The 23165-nt window shown below is 44.1% G+C and overlaps 1 protein-coding gene across 4 annotated transcripts in view; it reads right to left on the reverse strand.

Annotated features, from left to right (window-relative positions):
- zip (myosin heavy chain 10) overlaps nucleotides 1–23165 on the reverse strand; it is a 242341-nt gene that overhangs the window by 33591 nt on the left and 185585 nt on the right. For 2 of the 4 annotated variants that reach the window (XM_080282931.1, XM_080282929.1), the window contains exon 4: nucleotides 13081–13119. The exons of 1 other annotated variant lie outside the window; for it this stretch is intronic. In XM_080282931.1, coding sequence (XP_080139057.1) covers nucleotides 13081–13119 — 39 coding nt within the window. Of the gene's footprint in view, nucleotides 1–4214; nucleotides 4242–13080; nucleotides 13120–23165 lie in introns of all 4 variants that reach the window. One more of the 4 variants, XM_080282927.1, reaches the window with a different exon arrangement.

Below are 23165 nucleotides of genomic sequence, written 5' to 3' on the forward strand. Positions count from 1 at the left end.
ATATAAAATGAGCACCCATAACCGTCTGACTAGTCTCCTCCCCGCCTGACCGCCCTGCTCATTCACTTGGCAGATAAGGGACCAGTTCCGGAGGGTACTAACAAGCGGTACTAACAAGCGGCACTCAGTTGCGTATTACATGGTGAATGCGACTAATTAATCTGGTTGTGAGGCCAGCGCACCCAACCCCTCCCTGCCATCAACTTCAGGTTTCAAAAGAGGCTTGTGAGAAATCTCATTGGTTGACGATTTCAGTAGCCGTGTGTCGGGGAGAAGCTATAAAATAGCCGTGTGTCGGGGAGCAGCTATAAAATAGCCGTGTGTCGGGGAGAAGCTGTAAAGTAGGCGTGTGTCGGAGAGAAGCCGTAAAGTAGGCTCATATGTCGGGGAGAGTCTGTGAAGTAGCGATTATAAACTATACTGTATCCCTTTACACTCTGGCCGGGGCATCGTAACACATCTGACTGGCAGCCTGCAATACCGCGAAAGATGTCCCAAGAAGTTCCATCACGTACTTGTCCTAGTCCCTTCAGTTCCATGACGTATTTTTCTATTTTAGTTTTGATGTCACTAGATGGTTTTACTCAGCGTAGAAGATACTCTTACAGAAAGGGGATTGATAAAAGCTACATCGAATCCCTCCAGTTCGAAAAGTCTGAGGTGAATGGCATCGTCTTGACCGCAAAAATAAGATTTAAAATACGTCTTCGTACTGAATGGCTCAGGGAGATTGGGGGAGGCAACTATTTTTTTTTTTTTTTTCGCGCGTGAGTGACGTAGTCTGGCGAGAAGAGGTAACTATGGCAATATTGGCGGGGTGTAATGATACGTAACGTGTAGCTTCGCGGTGCTGGGGACTGATCTAACAGACAACTGTGTTTTGTCGTATTTTTTCATGTCATTATTCACTCTGGCTTGGTTGTGAAGCGTTTGGGAGATGTACGAGTTAAGACGAGAATACAAAAACGAAAAATGAACTTACTTATAGTCTTATTTTAAAAGGCATTTGCCAGGGTAAGGCACGGCCTTTTCCCTGGCAGTCACCTTCGTTACGCTGTTAATCCTTGGTTCTCACCTGCCTTCGTGGAGCGAGTAATTAAAAATACGAAATGCCTATTCTCGCAAACGCCTTATGTTGTCTTGCATGGCGAATACCAGCGTAGTTCAACATTTTAAAAACTCGACTACTACGGGGAAGTCCATAAATACGATCCGTCTTACAAATACAGGCCGTGGTGGTGTGAGTGAGAGTGACCCAAGATGGGGCCGGTGCCTGTGGGTGATGACTGATGAATCGCTCACCCAACACTCCTGTCGCACCCCAGGCAGCGCCGCGTCTGCCACTATCACAGTCACCCGAACCAACACTACTGCCTTGAATGTATACATCTGAGAAGCAGCGTTCACTTGATACTTCACCTCTTCTACCTCTCACTTTCCTCTGCTGGTTGGCTTGATACGTTTCTCTACCATAGATGATGCTTTCTGATATGATGTGTCAGGAATGAAAGTGAAATATGCGCAGTGGAACAATAAGCAAACCTGTAACATTAGATTACCCTCTTTGATATGATACGTCAAGGAAGAAAATGACCCACAAGGAAGAGTGAAGAAAACGCAGTGAAAAACATTGAGTGAACTTGTGTCCCCAGGAGCACCATCGTTACCAGCTGTGACGCTCGACAAACATGGAGTCTACAGTGTATGCTGGTTGTGGTTCAGAAACAAGAACTGTGTACTCTACTGTTAAGTCACTCACTCCAACGGGCCTGGAACAGGTTATGTAGATACTCACACCTCGCATGCACAATTACACAACTGATCTTGCTTTTGAATTTTAAGGAGGTTTCGTGTATACCTGTCGCTTCGGCCTGGCTACAAGATTAAGGTCACCATATCCTCGTGGCTGTGACCAGCGATGCCATCCAGCGTGTTCCAATCCTTACCAGGCTGCCTCTGCCCCCGACGCCCTGGCACCACTCAAGGCCCTCCATCCCTCCTTCCCCCCGCCACCTCACTACTTCCACTAACCCATGCACCCCTATTTCTTTTTCTTTTTTATGCAAGGAAGAAGGAACCAAAGGGCAGGAGCCCGCAAAACTGTTCTCTCCACGAAAAAAAAATAAATAAATAAATAAATAAAAACAAACTAAGGGCCAAATTCAGGATCGGTGCGTTTCGCGATGCCTGAACACACTGCGTTTAAAAGACCAGTGAGAACAACTAAGTCACGATCTGTGCTGAATTCGACCCTGCGCCAGTCCATTCCCCACGACCAGAGCGGGGCACGGTGTTACGAGCCTCACCACCCCTAAGGCCGGTATTTCAGGTGGCACGGACTTGCATCATTTCCTTTTCCTCTGAACTAATTTAGCATAATATCCTCTCGTATATGTCACCCTCTTGTATGTTACTGAGGGAACCTATGCCGGCGTTAGAAATGTCAAGGTGTAACATGCAGAAAAAATAGCAAGGGCGTTACGAAGTCTCCAATACAATACGGCCCTCATCGGTAAACCCAACATGTTCAACTATTGTCAATCAACTCAGAAATGACAAACTAAATCCTCCTTACTACACAGTAACTTTTTAAATATATACAGTATACATGTACATTAATGTCAGAATTTAACTCCTACTAATAACATGCGATAAAAAAAAAAAAAAAAAACTAACACCTTCAGCCTGAGGACGTCAATTATTTATTATTCTTACTTGGCGATTTCATTCAACTTACGATTTTCCGCACTGAGCTGGAAGTGTTTATAATTGAGGCTAAAGGCACTTAAATTAATCTAGAAATATTCCAGTTAGTCTACCCCCTTACTAGAGATTCTTCCCAAAATAAAATCGTCTAGAAGCAACAAGGAAAAAACTTCGAGACGTCCGCATGAAGGTGGAAAAATACTTAAGCCCCCGTGTACTTTCTGCCTAAGGGTGACATGCAAAGAAAAGCACCCGGTGTTAATGGCCTTACACTAGTTCCTGACTCTACGCTTTAACACACACACACACACACACACACCACGTAGGAACACTGAGCCAGGATTCACAAACGAACCTTGCCATCACTTCCCTCTCGTAACTAAAACTTTTTTTTTTTCCAGCAAACAAGAGACGTGAAGATTCCGTATTCTCTCCATTCCCTGTCCTTACCACCAAAAAATAAAAATAAATAAATAAAAATAAAAATAAAAATATAATTTTCCTCCAAAGAGACTGGCGAATCTTTCCACGTCTCCCATTCTTCACGTAAAATCTGAGTTACGTGAGGGACCTGACCGTAACTCTGCTTTATGAGTCCAGGTCATCGTGGGTATACTCGCTGGCTTCGTATATCACATGGTGTTTCCCTCAGCCACATACTCTGCATATAACACCTTGATTTATTCTCCTGTACGTTACTGTGGCAAACCACGTCCATATTATCGCGGGAGAATTCCAAGGCGTACACACAGCAAAATAAATCACCAAGGGAGATGTGCTTGGAGTCTTCTGTGTCAACGTGAATACGACTCACTAGTTAAGGAACACTTTAAACAGTCATGGGGACTTAACACTAGTCTCTGGGCATCGTAATACTTAGCTATCACTAAACCCACACACGACCACTTGTCGAGGAAAACGTACCACTTGTCAAAGGAACACTTCAAATGGTTAAACCAGAACACATTAACAACTGACAAAAAATAAATAAAATAAAAGGTCAGTCAAGGGATCAGCTAATATCATCAAGCATTCACGTAACCTTTAGGAATAACTTCAAGGATTAAAATGTCACATACTAAAATACGTCCAGGATCCTCGTCAAAATATTTAAACTGTCATGAAAAACCATCTGTCACATTCCAGGGTAGGATATTTTAGAAACTGTCAAGGATTACCTCAGTTAACAGTGGGACAAAAACACACACTCGTCAAATACACATTAGTCAGCAGGACCTTAGCTGAAAGTGTGACTGAACTTTCAAAGGGACCCCAACGCATCACAGACATAAGACACGGGAGCACACTAGACACACGATTACACTCATGTTAACAGTGCTAGACTAACACGCTATCACAAACGGTAGTATCACTAAAACGGGACTAATAAAGTAACTTAGACATGGTGTTAATATGGACTACAGTATACAGCTACATGGGTGAGTGTTCTGTGTACAAGGGTGGGACTGGGTGGGGGGCGGGGTCACCACCACACCCACACTGCCTACCTTGTACTCTTGCGCAGCTTGCGCAGCCTGTAACAGTGAGAAATATATTATCATACCAGTGACTGTAAATTAAAAAAAAAAATACAGTGGTGCTACAGTGCCCAAAATAAGTCAATAAAATCATGTATCTATCAATGTCGACATATTCCTATACAAACACCTTAAGATCAATTCATTCCAGTAACAAACTTCATATATGGGTGACATAAAATATAAGAGTGATGTATGATAAAAATCGCAAAAAGATGGTGCTTACTCCACAGATACAACAAAAACACAAATATAATCTCGTACAAAAGGCCATAACTAATAACTATGCCATGAAAGATGCAGATATTTTTATGCCTTCTACCTCACAATACAAAAAGGCAGGAAAAAAAAAAACACAATATCACCATCACACATACCTGGCAAACATACACCAATACACATCAATACCCATACATAAATCAACAATGCTTCACAATTCTTAAGTACTAATTGCATGCTCGAACGACAGGGAGCAAGAGATATTTTGTTAAAGCCGGGAAAACAGAGGTCAGGCCAAAAAGAAAAAAGAAAAATGCAAGAGTTTCATTTCATGCAGGTTACGATTCTGTTCTTCATCCTCTTGTGAAGTTTTTTAAACTGTAAAAAATACGATACGCATATGAAATTTCTGCCCCCTCCCCCCCCATGTGGTAAATCGATTATGGAAAAAAAAAAAACTAGCGCAAAATAAAGAAGTTTCCCAGTAAGCTTCCAATATCCCCTCCCCCCCCCTGTCCCCTATTTAAACCCCTACAACCCACACCCTTTAAGATATCGTGTAAACAAACCCCAAACCTTTCGCATCTTCCCCTACCCCACCATTCTAACCCCACAGCCTACACCTATACACACCTATCAACCCCTCCACCCCCATCCCTGCTCCACCACACCCTTCTCTACCCCACCAACCCCCTTCACCCCCATCCCTGCTCCACCACACCCTTCTCTACCCCACCAACCCCCTTCACCCCTTCATTATAACCCCTTTCCTTCTTCTCCCCTCCATCCTAACTCCTTCCACACTTGACATATGCCAACCCCCACCCCTTCCCTATCTCTCCAATCTCCCCCCTTCCCCCTATTCCCCCTCCAAGGTCGTGTGGCAGGCATCCAGGGGGCTCATCCATCTGGGCCCACTCAGCCCCTCACAGCGACGGGGTCAGGCAAGGGTCAAACGCACGGGGTCACACTAACTTACCTTTCACTGCGGGCACCAGGGCAGGGGGGAAGGGAGGGGGGAGGGGGAGGGGGAGGGGGAGGGGGAGGGGAGGGGAGGGGAGGGGAGGGGAGGGGAGGAGAGAGAGAGAGAGAGAGAGAGAGAGAGAGAGAGAGAGAGAGAGAGAGAGAGAGAGTCGTGGGAAGGAAGATGGGAGGCACGAGAAAAAAACACGAGAGGGAGAAGGAAAGACTGATGGGTAGAGAATCCAGAAGGGGAGGGGAGGAGGAAATGGGTGCGGCAACAACGCTGCTGAAGGAGGGAGGAGAGGGGAGGGGAGGGAGGAGAGGGGAGGGGAGGGGAGGGAGAAAAGGGGAGGGAAGAGGAAGGAGTGTTTGTGAAGGACGTGAATCAACTATATTTTATACCGATATATTTAGTGTGTGTGTGTGTGTGTGTGTGTGTGTGTGTGTGTGTGTGTGTGTGTGTGTGTGTGTGTGTGTGTGTGTGTGTGTGTGTGTGTGTGTGTGTGTGTGTGTGTGTGTGTGTGTGTGTGTGTGTGTGTGTGTTTTAAGAGTAAAGAAGGGAGTGATGCGGACTCCAAAGGAACACTGGGGTACGAGTAGGGGACAGGGAGCGAGGAGAAGGAGCGAGATGTAGGGAGGGGTGTGTGGAGAGGGAGAAGGAAGGGGAGAGGGACAGTGGGGAAAATGACAGGTAGGAAGGTGGGGAAAAGGGAGTAGAGAGGGAAGGGAAGGGGAAAGACAGGGAAGGAAATGAAGACTGGGGAGAGGAAGGAGAAAAGTAAGAAAGAGGGGGACATGGAAGAAACAGGAGGCGAAAATGAAATGGGGAGGAAAGGGAGAGGGGGAGAAAGAGGGGTGAATACAAAAAGCAGGGGAGAAGGAAGCGAGGAAGGGGGGATAAAGGTAGAAGAGAGGGGAGGGATGGGGAGAGGGTGGGTAGAGGGTGCACATGGGGAGGGGTGTAATTCCTGAGAGATGTAATCAACAGCTTGTACCATTATAACAAACACGCACCCACCACCACACACATCTCTTGGGAAATACCACACACCCTCCACCACACCGCACCACACACCACTGCCTCCACCACACTGTATCATCACATCACACCACACCACTGCCTCCACCACACCCTATCACGACAAATCACACAACACCACAGCCTCCACCAAACCCTATCATCACGCATCACACCACACCACACACCACCTCATCACATACCAGCACACCACACACCACCTCATCACATACCAGCACACCACAGCGCACCCTAATCACCCTTATTATACCCCATCACGCTTAATTATACCATCACCCTTAATTATACCCCCATCACCCTTAATTATACCCCATCACCCTTAATTATACCCCCATCACCCTTAAAACATGTCACCCTGTTTCCCTCTTATTTTCTGTGCCCTCTCTCTCTCGCTCTCTCTCTCAATTCTGACCTAATCACCCCTTAATGACCCCTTATCTCCCCTCACCCCTTATCACCCCTGCCATCCCTTCACCCCGTATCACCCCTTCATCAGCCCCTTAACTACTCGGGTCAAGGGTCAGGGGAGAGAAAGTGGCCGGGGAGAAGAGAGAGAGAGAGAGAGAGATACTATGATTACCTCTCTCTCTCTCTCTCTCTCTCAATATAGTGTCCCATTTCCTTATCCCTGGAGCAACGCTGTTCTTCTGTGCCCCATTATCACCACCATCAACCAGCTACTTTCACCGCTAGTCAGTCTCTCTCCCTTTCTCTCTCTCTTTCTTCCTCTCTTTGTACCTGCATCTTACCTCGTTTTTATTTCTCCAGCCAGTCTCCACGCATGCCTTTAGGTTTTTCTACGTGTGTGTGTGTGTGTGTGTGTGTGTGTGTGTGTGTGTGTGTGTGTGTGTGTGTGTGTGTGTGTGTGTGTGTGTGTGTGTGTGTGTGTGTGTGTGTGTGTGTGTGTGTGTGTGTGTGTGTGTGTGTGTGTGTGTGTGTGTGTGTGTGTGTGTGTGTGTGTGTGTGTGTGTGTGTGTGTGTGTGTGTGTGTGTGTGTGTGTGTGTGTGTGTGTGTAATTTCGACAACTAACCGCAAATCCATATGTCATTTTCAATAACCTGTGAGGCTTTAGTTGGAGGGGACTCATCTCTATATTTTTGTTATTAAACCTGGGCTCAAATACACCTGGGCCAATTTACACCTCGGCTTAAGTACAGGTGTTCCTTGGCGAGACGTAGTGAATGTCGTAATGGGGTGGGTCGTTCATCTCGATTTCTGATTGGGGGGGGGGAGGCTTTTTTGTTTTTGTACAGGAAATCGTCTGGTGGGTGAGGGAATATAAAAATCAGGGATAGATAGTAGTGAAGGCAGGTCATATAGCGAGGAAAGGTGAATGTGGGCATCTGTTTACTATTACGCAGTCGAAGTCGATGTTAGATCATGTGATAGTGTAAAAATAAACAGAAAATAATGTGCCCTCGTAATAAGGGGGTTAAATACAGGTGTCCAAACAAATGAGCACAAAAAAAGGTGGCCTGGTAATAAAGGGGTTAATTACAGGTGTTCTCTGGCCAGGGGAGGTGAATGTTGCCGTGTGGTGCTCATCTGTATTCGGGGACGCGGTGAACTTTATGAGTGTGCTGGTGAGGCTGGCAGGGCACCGCTGTACTGGGGCCACAGACATATGTACGGGGGAAGGGGGTCAGGGCAGGGGGCAGAGAAGACGCGGGAGGGGGAATGGGGCAGGGGGAGCGATGGGTGTGAGAAGGGGAAGAGAAGACGGGGGAAGGGGAAGGGGGCAGGGGGAGCGATGGGTGTGAGAAGGGGAAGAGAAGACGGGGGAAGGGGAAGGGGGCAGGGGGAGCGATGGGTGTGAGAAGGGGAAGAGAAGACGGGGGAAGGGGAAGGGGGCAGGGGGAGCGATGGGTGTGAGAAGGCGAAGAGAAGACGGGGGAGGGGACCACAGTGGGGGTGATGAGGTAGTGGGATGGTAGAAAAGATGGTAGTGGGGGGTAGAAAAAGCGGGGGTGAAGATATATGTGCCAAAGGAGGGGGTCATAGAGGGGCAGAGAGGATGGTAGTGGGGGGCAGACAGGACGGTAGTGAGGGGGATAAAGGTTGGCGGGGGCGGGCTAGGGTGGGGGTGGAGATCATATCAACCTTACCATCTGTTACCCATCAACTCACCTACCCAGGGGATTTGGGGGAGTAAGTTGGTATTTGTTTTGTGTCTTGCGTTGGTTAATGTTGTGTACTGTGTTGCAGGCGCCCCCGTAGCTCCTAAGACACAGGAAAGTAAACACAGGAAACACCTTATCAGAAGTGTTTCCAGTACGTTATGAAACTTCTTAAGTCTCTCTCTCTCTCGTCACGATCCCAGGCCAGGCTCTCAAGGCCCCCTGCCCCGCCCCATCTCTCTCTCTCTCTCTCTCTCTCTCATGACCACTTCGAGAAAAACTATAAGTCGACCGTGTGTGTGTGTGTGTGTGTGTGTGTGTGTGTGTGTGTGTGTGTGTGTGTGTGTGTGTGTGTTTCTTGGATTCAGATGGCTAGACACATGGATGGCCAGAGTGTATGTGGGTGTATACGGGGTGCTGGCAGGTGGTGTGTGGGTGTTGGTGGGTAGTAAATGGGTGTAGGTGTATGGCAGGTGTGGTGGTATGGAGTGGAAGTGGGTCTTAAGTACAAGCAGATGTTACAGATGGGTGCAGGTGTGGTACAGGTGGGTGCAGGTGTGGTATAGGTGGGTGAAGTGTGGTATAGGTGGGTGTAGTGTGGTATAGGTGGGTGTAGTGTGGTATAGGTGGGTGAAGTGTGGTATGGGTGGGTGTAGTGTGGTATAGGTGGGTGTAGTGTGGTATAGGTGGGTGTAGTGTGGTATAGGTGGGTGTAGTGTGGTATAGGTGGGTGTAGTGTGGTATAGGTGGGTGAAGTGTGGTATAGGTGGGTGAAGTGTGGTATGGGTGGGTGAAGTGTGGTATAGGTGGGTGTAGGTGTGATAAGTGTGTACAGATGTAGTTATAGGTGGGTGCTGGTGTGATGGTATGAAGGTGCATATGTAGCAGGTGCGTACAAGTGGGTGGTAAACAGATGTATGTGGGTGCTGGTAGTGGGACAGCATGTTAAGTAGGTGGAGGTGTCTGCAAGTGTGTATAAGTGGGTGGGTGGGAGGGTGGAAGTGGGTGAAGGTTAGCACATGCATCAGTACTACGACTCCCTGACAATAGGCTCCGTCCTCAAGCCTTCGCAAGCGCTCCCGACCAGTCATGTTACCTGTTCACCCCTTGCACAACCCCCCCCTCCACCCCACTCTCTCTCCCCTCCCCTCCTCCATCCCCCCAATGCCCCACACGCCACCCTCGCCCTCTAGCAGTTATCTTCACCCCCCCTCCCTTCTCCCCTCCCCCTCCAACTCTTTCCTCCTACCTATTTCAGCCTATCTTCGGTTAACTCCACTCACTTATACTCCCCTTCCCTCCCTCTCCCCTCCATCCCAATCCTGCCTCTCTTAACTCCATCCCTTAGCCTTTCCCTCTCCTGTTCCTTCTCCCCTCTTTCTTACATCTCAAGTCCTCACTCATATACATCGTTCTCCCTTTGTTCCCCTCCACATTCTAACGTCCCCCCCCTCCTTCCTCTCCCCTCCTTCACACTAAGAATTCAACCAACACTCCCATATCCCTACCCTCCAACACTTCATTCCCCCTCCATCCCTCGCATTTCTCAACTCTCTCTCCCCCAAAACTCCAACCTTCACCCTCAGATCCCCACCTACACCACACAACTCCACCCTTATCTCACCCTCGACTCCAGCCTCCGCTCTTCCACTTCTCTCTCCGATACCAGCTCAAAACTCCTTCCACTCATCTTTCAAGTCTCCCACCCACATTCTTCTCCCCCTCTCTCCACACTTCATCCCACTCCCACACACCCACACTCCTCCCCACTCCCCTCTCACTAGCATCCCAACTCCCAGGAAACTCGCCTCTCCCTCATACACACACACTCATCTCCCTCTTCCCTCCCTCACTCTCACTCCCTTACCTTCACCCTCTCACCCACACCTCCCTAACCTCCCCCTCCTCCCCTCGCTCCCCCACCCCCACAATCGCCTAGCTTTCTTCCGCAACTGACACTTTTTTTTAATCATGGAGGCAAGGTGGAGGGGGGAGCCACCTGTGTCCAAGCCCCTTATATTTACCACTTAATTTAGCTGGCTCAAGTATCCAGCCGGTCAATTTACGGCTGAGCAAGGGTGGAGGAAGGCTGTGGTGTGGTTGCCGGTGTATAGGAAGTGGTATAGTGGATTCACACACCCATATGGTACACAGACGAGGGTGGGGGAGGGAGGGAGTGAGGGGGTGGGGGGCATCTCACCCACCGATCTCCACAGTGAAACCACCTTAGCAAGATACAGGTGTGGTACCCCCTCCCCCCTCCCTCCCTCTATCCCCCATCCACCCACTAACCCACTCACTCCAATCCTATCCACCCACTATTTCAGTCCCATATCCACATGCTTACCTATTTCATTCTCTCTCTCTCTGGATTATTCTTACCTGTTTCTCTTCCTATTCAGCTCTATAACCATATCCCCTCCCCTCTCTCTCTCTCTCCATCCCCTATCCCCCACCCCACTCACCAATCAATCCAGCTCAGCCCACTCTCTCTCCCATCCCTTCACATCCCGCCTGTCATTTGCTAACCCTTCAACAAATTCACACCCTTGTAACACCTAGACCCGTTTTAAATATCCTACCAACCCACGTGTACATTTAAATCACCAACAATCTCTAGCAGTACTCTCAAATTCTATCATAAACCTTCACCCCTTTAACCCCAAAACTAAAAATATAAAGAAGTACATAAATAGACCCAGAAAATGTCGCAAAGATGTTTTGTTTCAATCCGTCTGGTACGAGGCTCCTACACCAGCGTCACACAACTTCTACACCTACGTCACACTCCATCAGCGTCACACAACTCCCACAACTTCCCTCACAGCTCACGACTCCATTAAAACTTTCCACAACACCTATCCCCGTCTCGTAGTACACGTAGCAGACAACGCCGCACAGAAACAGACAGATCAGAGAGATTTTTAAAGATGTTTCGTGGACCTATTTCAGATTTCAAAACATATTTCAGGAATACATAACACAGACAGTTAGATATTTTTTTTTTTTAGGGCGATTTCACTGTCAAACCAAAATGAAAAATCAGTCATGAGTTAGATTAAAAAAAAGTCAAACCAAATTACACGAAAGTCAGAGCCGAGATTTAAAAAAAAAAAGTGTTTCCTGAAGTTTCACACGGTTTTTTTATATAATTATTATATTTTTAAAAGCCAAACCAATTATAGCTGGGTTGTTAGTAAATAAAGAAACTGGCAGCATGCATGGTGATTATAGTGCTGTGAAGAAAAAAACTTAACCTGCAGTAGACACAGATGCAATACATTACTTTGCTAAAATCAGAATAAAAAGCTAAAATTAGTCTACTAAAGTTAGGATAAAAAGCTAAAATTAAAGTCCGCCAAAGAGCTAAAACTCAGAGCTGGCTAAAATATAAACGCTAAAATTAGAGTTAGCTAAAATTAGGATGATAAGCTAAAATTAGAATAAAAAGCTAAAATTAAAACTGATTAAAGTAAAAAGGTCAAAGGTAGAAAGGCGCTTCGTACACTAATTAAGGTGTAAAAAGGACTAAAATTAGAATAAAAATATAATTAGAGTTAAAAGGTTAATTACAGGTAGAGGTCAGCAAAGGGTCACATTAGAGAGAGAGAGAGAGAGAGAGAGAGAGAGAGAGAGAGAGAGAGAGAGGCTGATGTGGATAGAATGAAGGAATGACGGGTAAATGAGCGTAAATAAGTAAAACAGAATAAATGATAAAGTGTAAATCCGCTAAATCACAAGGCAGGGAGAGGGAGGAAGGGAGGAGAGGGAGCAGGGGTGGAGAGGAACAAAGGCAGGGAGAACACGAGACAGGGAGAAAACAAAGAAGTGTAGGAGAAAGAACGTGGAGTGAGAGGCGAGAGAATACTAGAGGGAAAACGAAAAGGTGGAACAAAGGCTGACGTGAAGAAAGGACACAGGCAGGAGGGACAGAAACTGCTAAAAAAAAAGAATAAAGAAAAAAAAGAAAATATATCAACACAAAGAATAAGAATGTGAATCAGAATAACGGACAGGACAAGAGGGGAAGACAGAATAAATAACTAAATAAATAAATAAAACAAATAAAAGGTAAAGCAGACAGGATGAATCGCACACAGGCAAGGCTTAAGAACGCAGCATCCGAACTTCACCTCTTCAATCAGGGTGACATCAAAGTAATTATATTCTTGCTACCACCAGACGATTACCTTAAGCTCTAGTACTGAAGGGGTTGATAAAGAACACATCTAACCCCTCCAGTCCGGAAAAAAAATCAATCTTAAAGGTGAATTAAATCGTCTTCAGGTAACAAGAATTGAGAAAAAGAAGTCTGTGAATGAAAGAGTAAGGAAAAATGGAGGGGGATTAAAGGAGCAGAAATAAGTAAAGCATATACGTGAATAAATAAAACGAAGCATAATAAAGGTCCCAGTGGTTGTTGTGGCGAGAGGGGTAAAGCACGTGAAAAATAAAAAATAATAAAAATAAAGCATGGCAGTCTCTACAGCTACTCACGGATTTGTAGACGTTCCCTGTGAGTTGCTGGTCGTCTCCCTGGCGTAGCAGTGAGCCCAGCCGAAGAGGTTAAAAAAAAAGAGAAAGAGAGACCCAGAGGTGAGTTAGTATGAAAGACACCCCACCGCAGGCATGAGAACAACCGTGGGAGTGACTGAGAGGGCCGTGGGGGGTTAATGGTACCATGGGAGCAACTACGAGCATGGGAGGGAGAGGAGTATGGGAGAGAAAAGACCAAGGGGAAGACTGAGACCCATGGGAGGTAAAGATTAAGGGAGCGAGAAGGCACAGGGAGAGACTGAGAGGACCATGAGGGGGTTAACACTACCATGGGAGCGACTAAATGCATGGGAGAGACAGGGAACCAAGATACAGAGCCATGGTAGGTTGAGAGTACCATGGGAGTGATTAGGAGTATGGGAGAGATGAGGGAACCAAGGAAAAGTCGGGGGGAGGGGGGAGGAGTTAAGAGTACAGTGGGAGTAAAGAGTAAGAGACAGAGGGGCAAGGAAGACGAGACCATGGGAGGTGAAAGACAAGTGAGGGAAAAGATGAATAATTAAAAGTTGGGTAACGTTAATAGAGGTCCACGGATCGAAGAATGGTTATGGGAGGAGAGATATTCATGGGAGGCGAGACATTAATGGGAGGAGAGACATTCATGGGAGTAGAGATATTCAAGGGAGGGGAAATGTTCATGGGAGGAGAGATATTCATGCGGGGAGAGATGACATATGTGGATAGGCACAAAACAGCTGGATCAACGAAGAAAGGACGTGGTGAAGAGTGGGGAACATGAGTCAAGATTATGAATACGAAATGAAGAACATGATTTAATATGACCAAGAGTGTAATGAGACATGAATAAAATGAATGAAAGACACGCAGATGAGTGAGGAACATGGGTAACAACTATGAATGACAGAGTGTTGGGTGAATGAGGGATTGTGAAGAGTGAATGTGGTTATCAAGAAAGCAAACAGACACGAACACTTTACGTCGCGGATGTCCACTAAATCAAAATGTGACTCAAGATGAAAGCATGGCCTATAACTCGGGCGTCTTGGTAAACAAACCCGTCCAAAAGTGAGTTAGAGCTTCATTAAGTTGTTCATAATAGGGCAGCTTGGGCACAGACGACGGTTGAATATTGCATGAGATGAAAATGTGATCGATTATATATGTGAGTGAAAGCAACATCGTCCATGTATGGGGGTATCTATCTATCCACCTATCTATCTATCTACCTCCAAATGTGGGTTAAACAATCTATCCACTCATCCATCTATTTATAAAACCATCTAACTTTATATCTCTATGGCCATTAATATTTGAGTGGAAGTGTTGACAATTCCTTCTATATCATTAAAGTTAACACCATTTTTATCCCCCTCAGTATACTCTTACGAATCATGACTATTATAACTACTAATCCTCTCTACATTAACGAAAACTAAAACCAACTGAGTGGATATAACGAAGTGATGTGAGGGCAGTGACAGGGTGAAGGTAAACATTAACAGAAGAAGCAGGTCTCTTATTTTATTTATTTTTTTCTGTGTCCCCAACTGTGCAGAGACACGAATAATAAGGCAATTGTTTTTATTCTCCTGCCCCTCACAGAAATTTACGGAGATTAGGCCACAGGGAAAGGGCTAATGATGTCTGTTCACTCGCTCAATACGATGGCACTATGAAGGGACTCTGCTTGCTCAAAATGGTCTGTTGCGAGCCTAAGTAAAATGGAAAATACGCTATCACCATCATCATCATTATTATTATTATCATTATCACCATCATCGTAATTTTCACCATCATCATCAATATCATCATTATCGTTATCACCATCACCGTAGTCATCGCAATCATCATCGTTATCATTATTACCACACATCATAATCATCACTATCATCATCATCATCAGGTAGTGAAGGGGGTTAATTAATGCTGCAGGTGTGTCTTCTGTTAATTATAATCACCTGTGACCCCCATTGTGCACACAGATGAATAATTATCAACGTCTTCACTGCGGCATGCATAAATATTACTCTTGATACCGTTCGAAACTCTTATTCCGCTGATGAGAGAGTTTGTAGGGATAGATGTAATAGATAAAATAGATACAAGAGGGACAGATAGATAGATACAGCAGATAAAATGGATACAGGGGAGGTTTAGACAGAAAATAGACAAAGGAAGGATAGATAAAGAGATATAGGACAGATATATATATAAAACAGATACAAATTTGCTACAGCCAAACTGTATTAACTTACGCTAGGTAAAGTCGTGATAGGTACAACGACCATCTTCCTACCGCCGACCGACATTATCTATCTATCTATATATTTATCTATCTATTTCAGAGCAGACGTGGGCTCGAGGTGAATGGAGTTTGCGGGTTCATTAGGCTAAGGACCGACTTTCAGGTGGCACAGGTAGCTTCGTGGCACTTGTTTCTCAGCGACTTAATCTTGCATATGAAAATTTCTCTCATATGTTAATTTCACCGCTTTTCATCATCGTAAGTTTCCATCAATAAGAGGATACTGGGGTACAATGTGCAGAATTAATCGCTATGGATGAGTTGCTACGAATTCTCAAAAGTCGTCTAAAAATACACAAGCCTTGAATTACACTCCGTCGGCCCCCCCAGGGTGTACCGGGATTAAGTGTGCAATTGGTCCATATCCGCAATGATCACACCGACGACACCTGCACTGGTCAATGAGGCCCTGCAGGTGTGGTGGTGGTGGTGGCTGTGGTGGTGGTAGTGGTAATGGTAGTGATGGTGGTGGTGGCTGTGGTGGTGGTAGTGGTAATGGTAGTGATGGTGGTGGTGGCTGTGGTGCTGGTAGTGGTGGGTGGTAACTTCAGTATAGCCTGACTGTAAAAACATCACGTGTGTAATATATATGAATTTCTTAAAAGGTGATTAAATAAAACAGCAACACAAACGCCACAACAATCACCAAATTTCTGGGGTGAAGATCTTTTTCTTTTTTCCCATTTTTGAGGGGAGGGGAGGTGGGGTGGGGGGAAGTAAGCCTGACCCCCTGTCCCCCGATAAAACCTTTCTGTTGTAAATCACCCATAAACCACACGCAACCACTCCACCACCACCACCACCACCATCCCGCTAATTACGGCAGCCGAAAAAGAGGAAAAAGTGCCAGATGGAAAAAAAAAAAAAATGTCAACTAATTAGTAGGATTCTAGCTATTTGAGGAAAAAAAGGGGGGGGGGGATGCCAGTCTGTGGTTAAAACAGAGAATGAAAAATAACTGAAAAAATGGTAGAGGAGGCTGAGGGAAAATGGGGAAAATGTCAGTCTGTAGTAAAAAAAAAAATAAATAAATAAATAACTTGGAAAAAAGAAAAGAAATGACTGAGGAGGCTGGGGAAAAAGGAGAAAAATCCCAGTTTGTAGTTAAAAATAAACGAAAAATAACGAAAAAAAAAAAAAACGAAAAAAAAAAGTACAGGATGCTGGGTCAATGTGCAATACCGAGTGCCGTAAGTCAACCCTTCGCCCTCTTATCACCCACCGCGCTTAATACAAAAACAAACGGCCGGGGTTTCGAAACGAGTGCGATTTTGAAACGGATGGGGGTTCTGAAACGGGCCAGATTTTGAAAGTGATGCGGGTTTGAAACAGGCCAAACTTTGAAACGGATGGAGTTTTGAAACGGACCAGAATTTGAAACGGGTCAGAGTCTGAAACGGATGAAGTTGTAAAACAGGCTAGATTTTGAAACTGACGTACTTCTGAAACAGACTTCTTAAAACAGGTGGCTTTGAAAGTGAATGGCTTTTATTACTGGCGGGGCTTGGACACGGGAGGGGGTACGACGTGTGGCTTGGAAGAGGCGGGGTTTGAAAAGGATAATATTTTGATAGGTGGGGTTTGGATATATGCGGAGGTTTGACGCGTACTGGAGGGGGTTTGATCTTGTGGGTTGTGAAACAGGCGAAATTCTGACAGGTGGTTTTCACAGATGGGGTGCTGATGCTGATAAGACTGAGTAGCCCAGGTGGGGTTTCGTAATAAGTGTGGCTGACAGGTGGTGGTGGTGTGGTGTGGTGGTAGTAGGGCAGGTGGGAGAAAGTCAAGCAGGTAAACGTCGATACACACTTAAAATATAGGTCTAAGCAACTCATTCCTTCAACACTAATCACACACTGCACCACCTCTCGCTAGCATCACTCCTATTCTTTTCTCTTATTTTTTTTTAAAGTTAATCATAGTCTCTGAGGCTTCTGGAAACTAATTCTTCAAACATTTTTTTCCCCAAGTCAAAATAACTTCACACAAATATTACTCTAACTTATTATTTTCTCTTCTTTTTTTCCCAGCACAAGTCTTCGCTACCTGGCATATAACTTTTCAAACTATTACTATTACCATTATTATTATCTTGAGGAGTTAGCACAAGATAGGATGTGGTGGTGTGAGTTCATCGAGGCCCTATGCATCCCCGAGGGTGCTACAGGAAATGATTGATTGATTGATTATTATTATTATTATTATTATTATTATTATTATTATTATTATTATTTTGACAACCACCATCTCAAAAAATAAATACACTTTACACTATATTCCAAAAATTTTACGAAGCTCCGGCCCTTTTCTCTACGTATATACTGTACTATTTCTCAAACTACATACTCGTGAACAAATATAACCGATTTTCCTCATACATGAATTTCAAACGTTTTTTTTATATAACTCCTAAATTAATTCGTCATGATTAATTTGAATTTTTTTTTTTTTTTCTGGAACAGGTGGTGGTGGCTGCAGCGGCAAAACACACATTAACACAGAGACGGATGGATGGACAGCTGGATGGATGATGGAGATGCAACAAATACTAAGGCAGAGAGATGGATGGATGGATGGACAGGTGGATGGATGGACAGGTGGATGGATGAACAACAAATACTAAGGCAGAGAGATGAATGGATGGATGGATGGACAGGTGGATGGATGGACCAGGTGGATGGATGGACCAGGTGGATGGATGGACAAGGATTACTGAAGAAAAAAAAAAAGGGGGGGGGGGTCAATAAATGGAGAAATGGAAAAACTGAAGGTCGACTGATGGAGAAATGAGAGATGTGAAGGAAGGATTAAGAGAGAAATGAGTAAAACGTGTCAGGATTTGTGAAAATAAGAAAATTAAAGCATGGAGACTTAGGGAAAAAGAAAAAAAAAGGGGGGGGGGGTGAAGATTAAGAGAAAAAGACTTGAAGGAGGTTAAGTGGGTGAAAATTGGCAGGTTAACAATTTATAATACACAATGCAAGGTTAAAAAAAATATATACATTCTTGGCTGTATTCATGCACGTTACAAGGAAAAAAAAAAACTAATGCATGATGAGAAATATATACACATGAAAAGATGCGATTTATGTTGAACCGTGTTGCCCTGCTGGGGGAAGGAAGGTTAGATAAAGGCCAGTATTGTCGTAGGGAAGCTGACAAACACCGTCTCCTTAGCGATTTATTTTGCATGTTACACCTTCATACTCTATCATATCTATTTCTTTTTAGCATCAACACAGATGCCATCAATGAGACGCAAAGCATTGATTATAATGACGAAAATAAACCGGTAAGGAAAAGGTGTTAGGGAGCTTCCTTATCCGACGGCAATACGGGCCAAGGGCTAACATGCTCATGCTGGAGGGGGTCACGTCTATGTGGCTTGGTTGAGATGAGTCACTTCAATTTTATGACTGAGCTATGTAACTAATTTGTAACACTAACATATCAGTTTATTATTAATTATTATTATTATTATTATTATTATTATTATTATTATCCCCAATCATATTACTTTACGGTACAACACAACCTGCTAGAAAAATCAAACTCGCTCCCAACAACATCCCATCCAAACATCAACCAACCAACCAGACCTGCTCCCTCCACTATACTACTGAACATTAGTAGTCATTAATAAACTAAATGCAAAGGTTTTTATATATATACACATGCACTGTCCAGCCTACCTCTATCCTTCCATGCACTGAAAATACTATACACTCTTCCTCCCACCAGATTCACGCGGCATTCACACCATTACGAGATTGAGAAATGGATTAGGGACTGGGATGGAACAGAGACAGTTGTTACAGTGGGTGAGGTTAAAAGGATGGGTAGTTGGGATAGGACGACGAGCTAGATGGATTGATAGACATTACGCTGATAGATTTAGGATGATATCAAGGACACAAAGAGAAATTAGACAAAAATAAGTACATATCAAAGGCAGACATAAAAAAAAAATGTGTATGTTTATAGATGAACTGACACACGCACGCACACACACACACACACACACACACACACACACACACACACACACACACACACACACACACACACACACACGCACACACACATTCTTACCCACATAAGTATGCAAGAGGGAGGCTGAGTAAATGAAGAGAAAGATATATTCATGGTTTGCCTTCTCTATATATATCTGGATGCAACTGGCCTTCTTTTGTTTTGTTCCTACCAGTGCTAACTATTTTCTAAGGAGCTGCTTTCTAGTCTCTCTCTCTCTCTCCCTCTCTCTCTCTCTCTCTCTCTCCATGCCGTGTGAAGATGCTATGACCCCATCGGATAACCACCTTCCCACCATTAGGCTGTCACAACACAACAACCAACCCTTCCCCCTTGGCTCTCTCTTTCTCTCTTTTTTCTCTCCACTCTCTTTCACCTTTCTCTTGGCTCTCTCTCTTTTCCCTCTGATCTCCTCTTTCCTCTCCGCTTTCTTTCTCCTTTCTCTAAACTCTCAATCTTCTCACTCTCTACCCTATTTTCTTGCCTCAGTGTTTCTCTCTCTCTCTCTCCCTCCCCCCCCTCTCTCTCTCCCCGACAACCTCCAATAGCTGTCAGTTTAGCCTAGACAGCAACCCAGCTTTTTAGCCATCCACCCCTCCAAAACCAACACCCCAGCTATAATCAACTCTCTCTCTCTCAAACACACACACACACACACACACACACACACACACACACACACAGGCAACCCCTTCACTACGTCTCAGTTGAATAAAATCGTCCGGGGCATAATACAATACATCCCAAGTACAATCACGTTTACAATCACTCAAACTCGCCCTCTTGTCACCTAAAAACAAAAATAAATAATAAAATAATCGACTGGTGTTTGCAGGAAAAAAAAGTACTCGCGCTGAAGGGGTTAAACCATGAAAAAATACCTGCCTAAATGTTCTGTTAAAAAAATAAGTAGCTTTCCCTGTCCCTACTTTCTATCTGTCTGTCTGTCTGTCTGTCTGTCCCTACCTTTATGTACTCTACCTCCCCCCTCCCTACCTACCTAACTATGTATCTACCTATCAATTTATCTGTCTCACTGAATGAATACCCCCTTAAAAAAAAAAACGCACACTCGGTCAAACCCGCTTCTCCAAAACCACACAAACAAGATAAAAACCAGGTAAGGCCTCATTCCAGCCCGCTTTCACCTTAATAAACAACTATCCCATTACCATAACAAGCAGGGGTAGTCCAGGGGCTCGGAGCTACCTAGTCTATATGATTTAGATTATGCTAAGTAGTCTAAACTGGGCATGAGAGGAGGGGGCTACGTTTTCCGGGGGTATACGGGGTTACTCTTACTAGGGCTACTTTACTGGGCTACCTTTACCGGGGCTACTTTACTGGGCTACGCTTGTGCCCTGTCTAGCTATGAATATGTAACGCCTAATGTGATGTGTATGATGCAGGATCAGTATGCAAATTAGCTGACCTGATAAATATAATGCAGGTATCAGGGCCATTATACGGTCTAGTGCTTGCGGGTAGCTACTGGGCACCTCAAAGCTCCACTACATACACCTCTGTTTATATAAAGTATCTCCAAACATACGTCTATTTATATAAAGTCTCTCTCTATATATACGTCTATTTATATACCGTATCTATAAGCCTAGTGATTATATAAAGCAGTTATCATTAATCTTCAACGCTATTTTTGGCTTCGTTGAGACAAAAAATTTCGTAATGCAAATTTTCAGTAATGATGTATATAAATGCTAATAATGCTTATATTTTATACACATTCATCACACATACACACTCTTCATCATAGCCTTCTTTCCACGAGCATACATGGGATGGGTTAGCTCCTTAAAAAAACCATCCATCCTACTCACAGGACCCCTCTCCATCCTTATCCACTCATCCTCACTCCCCATCTCCCTCCCCATAACTCCCAGGCCGGATGGGTTACGCAATACGATACGCCAGCGACAATAGGACCTAGATTACTATACGAACGATAATAACGGCAATAAAGTGTACCGTAGCTGCCTGATAACACCCCCTCCCCCCCTTCCTTTATCTCTTATCACACACCCTTCATACTTTACACAACTTCCTGAGTCCGAATTTTTATAAGATCAAATCGTAACTCGTATAGTTTTATTTATTTTTATTGATTTATGTTATTTACTTGTAGAATTAGAGAGAGACAAGGGAGATTCAACATTCCCCCCTCTTTGTCCTGAATGCAAAAACAAATCTGATTTCTGGGAGGGAGCCGTCTCTCTCTCTCTCTCAGTCTATTCCAATCTTCAGGCTTCGTTATCAATCGCTATTTCCACTCTTACCACAGCCCCATCAAACACACCTGCCTTCCGGTTATCAACAAAGGTATTTCCACTAACAATGACCTAATAAAAAAAAAGAGGAGGACGTCAAACAGCTTCAATAAACCACAAGTACGAGCCTTTACATGATTGGGACAACTCTTCATATTTCACTCCAGCAAACACCGGACGATTATATTCAGCTGAGATTAATATATATAGGTATTAGTGAGCAATACCCGCAAAGTCTGATGTCGATTTACCCCTTCCTGATATAATCTCTTTTTCGCTCGTATGGATGAAACTATTATATTTACTCAGGCTAAAAGAGAAATTTCAGCAGAGGGAGACCTGAAGTTATGCTGACACGGAGTAGTTCAGTGCAGGGGATAAATTACGAGAGACAAGCGCCACGTCAGACACCATCCTTTCACACAACTAAGCAAAACCACTACCACTTCAGACGCAAAAAAAAAAAAAAAAAAAAAAAAAAAAAAAAATCCATCAAGACAACGGGCCTGAGTTCTAACATTCTCGTAAAATTTTCTTACAGAGAAATTTGGCCGCACAGCAAGAGCGTAATAACTTTTTGTAAAACAGAAACATTATTTTAACCGTGTGGCAAAACAGAAAAGTGTATATTTCGATCAACAAATGTAAAAGGAAAATTATTGAAATCATGTAACAAATAGATGAAGATTAATTTGATCTATTAGTGAAACAGGACAAAGAAAAGTTGATCACGGGAAGGCGAATAAAGTTGATCTTCGAGTGATATAAGAAGATGATTTTCCTTCTCTTACACCTTGGATTTTTCTTGTAAGGTTGCAAATTCCTTCTAAGAGGTTCGTTAAGCTGCTCACTGATTCAACCCAGAGTAGGATTTACGGAAGAACGTCGTAAACGGACACCAGACATACACACAGTCGGTCATAAAAGTGTTACATGCACGCTAACACACACATAAAACTGCAACAGACCTGTATACTTACTTGCTACACACACAAGAAGGTAAAACACACACACACACACACACACACACACACACACACACACACACACACACACACACACACACACACACACACACAAAATAGCGGTAAAAAAAAAAAGTGCCAATTAACCACACACACTTCAAACACCACAATCATAACATTCAATTTCATACACAATATACATCGTAAAACACCAATTAACCTGCCACACCTTTCAAAACGTAATTACCAAACACACATCATCAACTTTAATAACCTAGCAAAGCACCAATTAGACACTCCATACGTTTAAAATGTATAGTAGTAATAACCTTGGTAATTATAACAATCTCTTTGTCCATTAAAATGTACTAATAATAACCATGCACATCGTAAAGTGTAATGATGTACCTAACTGCCACTTACTCTACATTAAACACACACACACACACACACACACACACACACACACACACACAC

Source organism: Coenobita brevimanus, chromosome 95, assembly GCF_032717465.1.
Source record: "Coenobita brevimanus isolate Jiangsu-jjx chromosome 95, ASM3271746v2, whole genome shotgun sequence".
Lineage (NCBI taxonomy): Eukaryota > Metazoa > Arthropoda > Malacostraca > Decapoda > Coenobitidae > Coenobita > Coenobita brevimanus.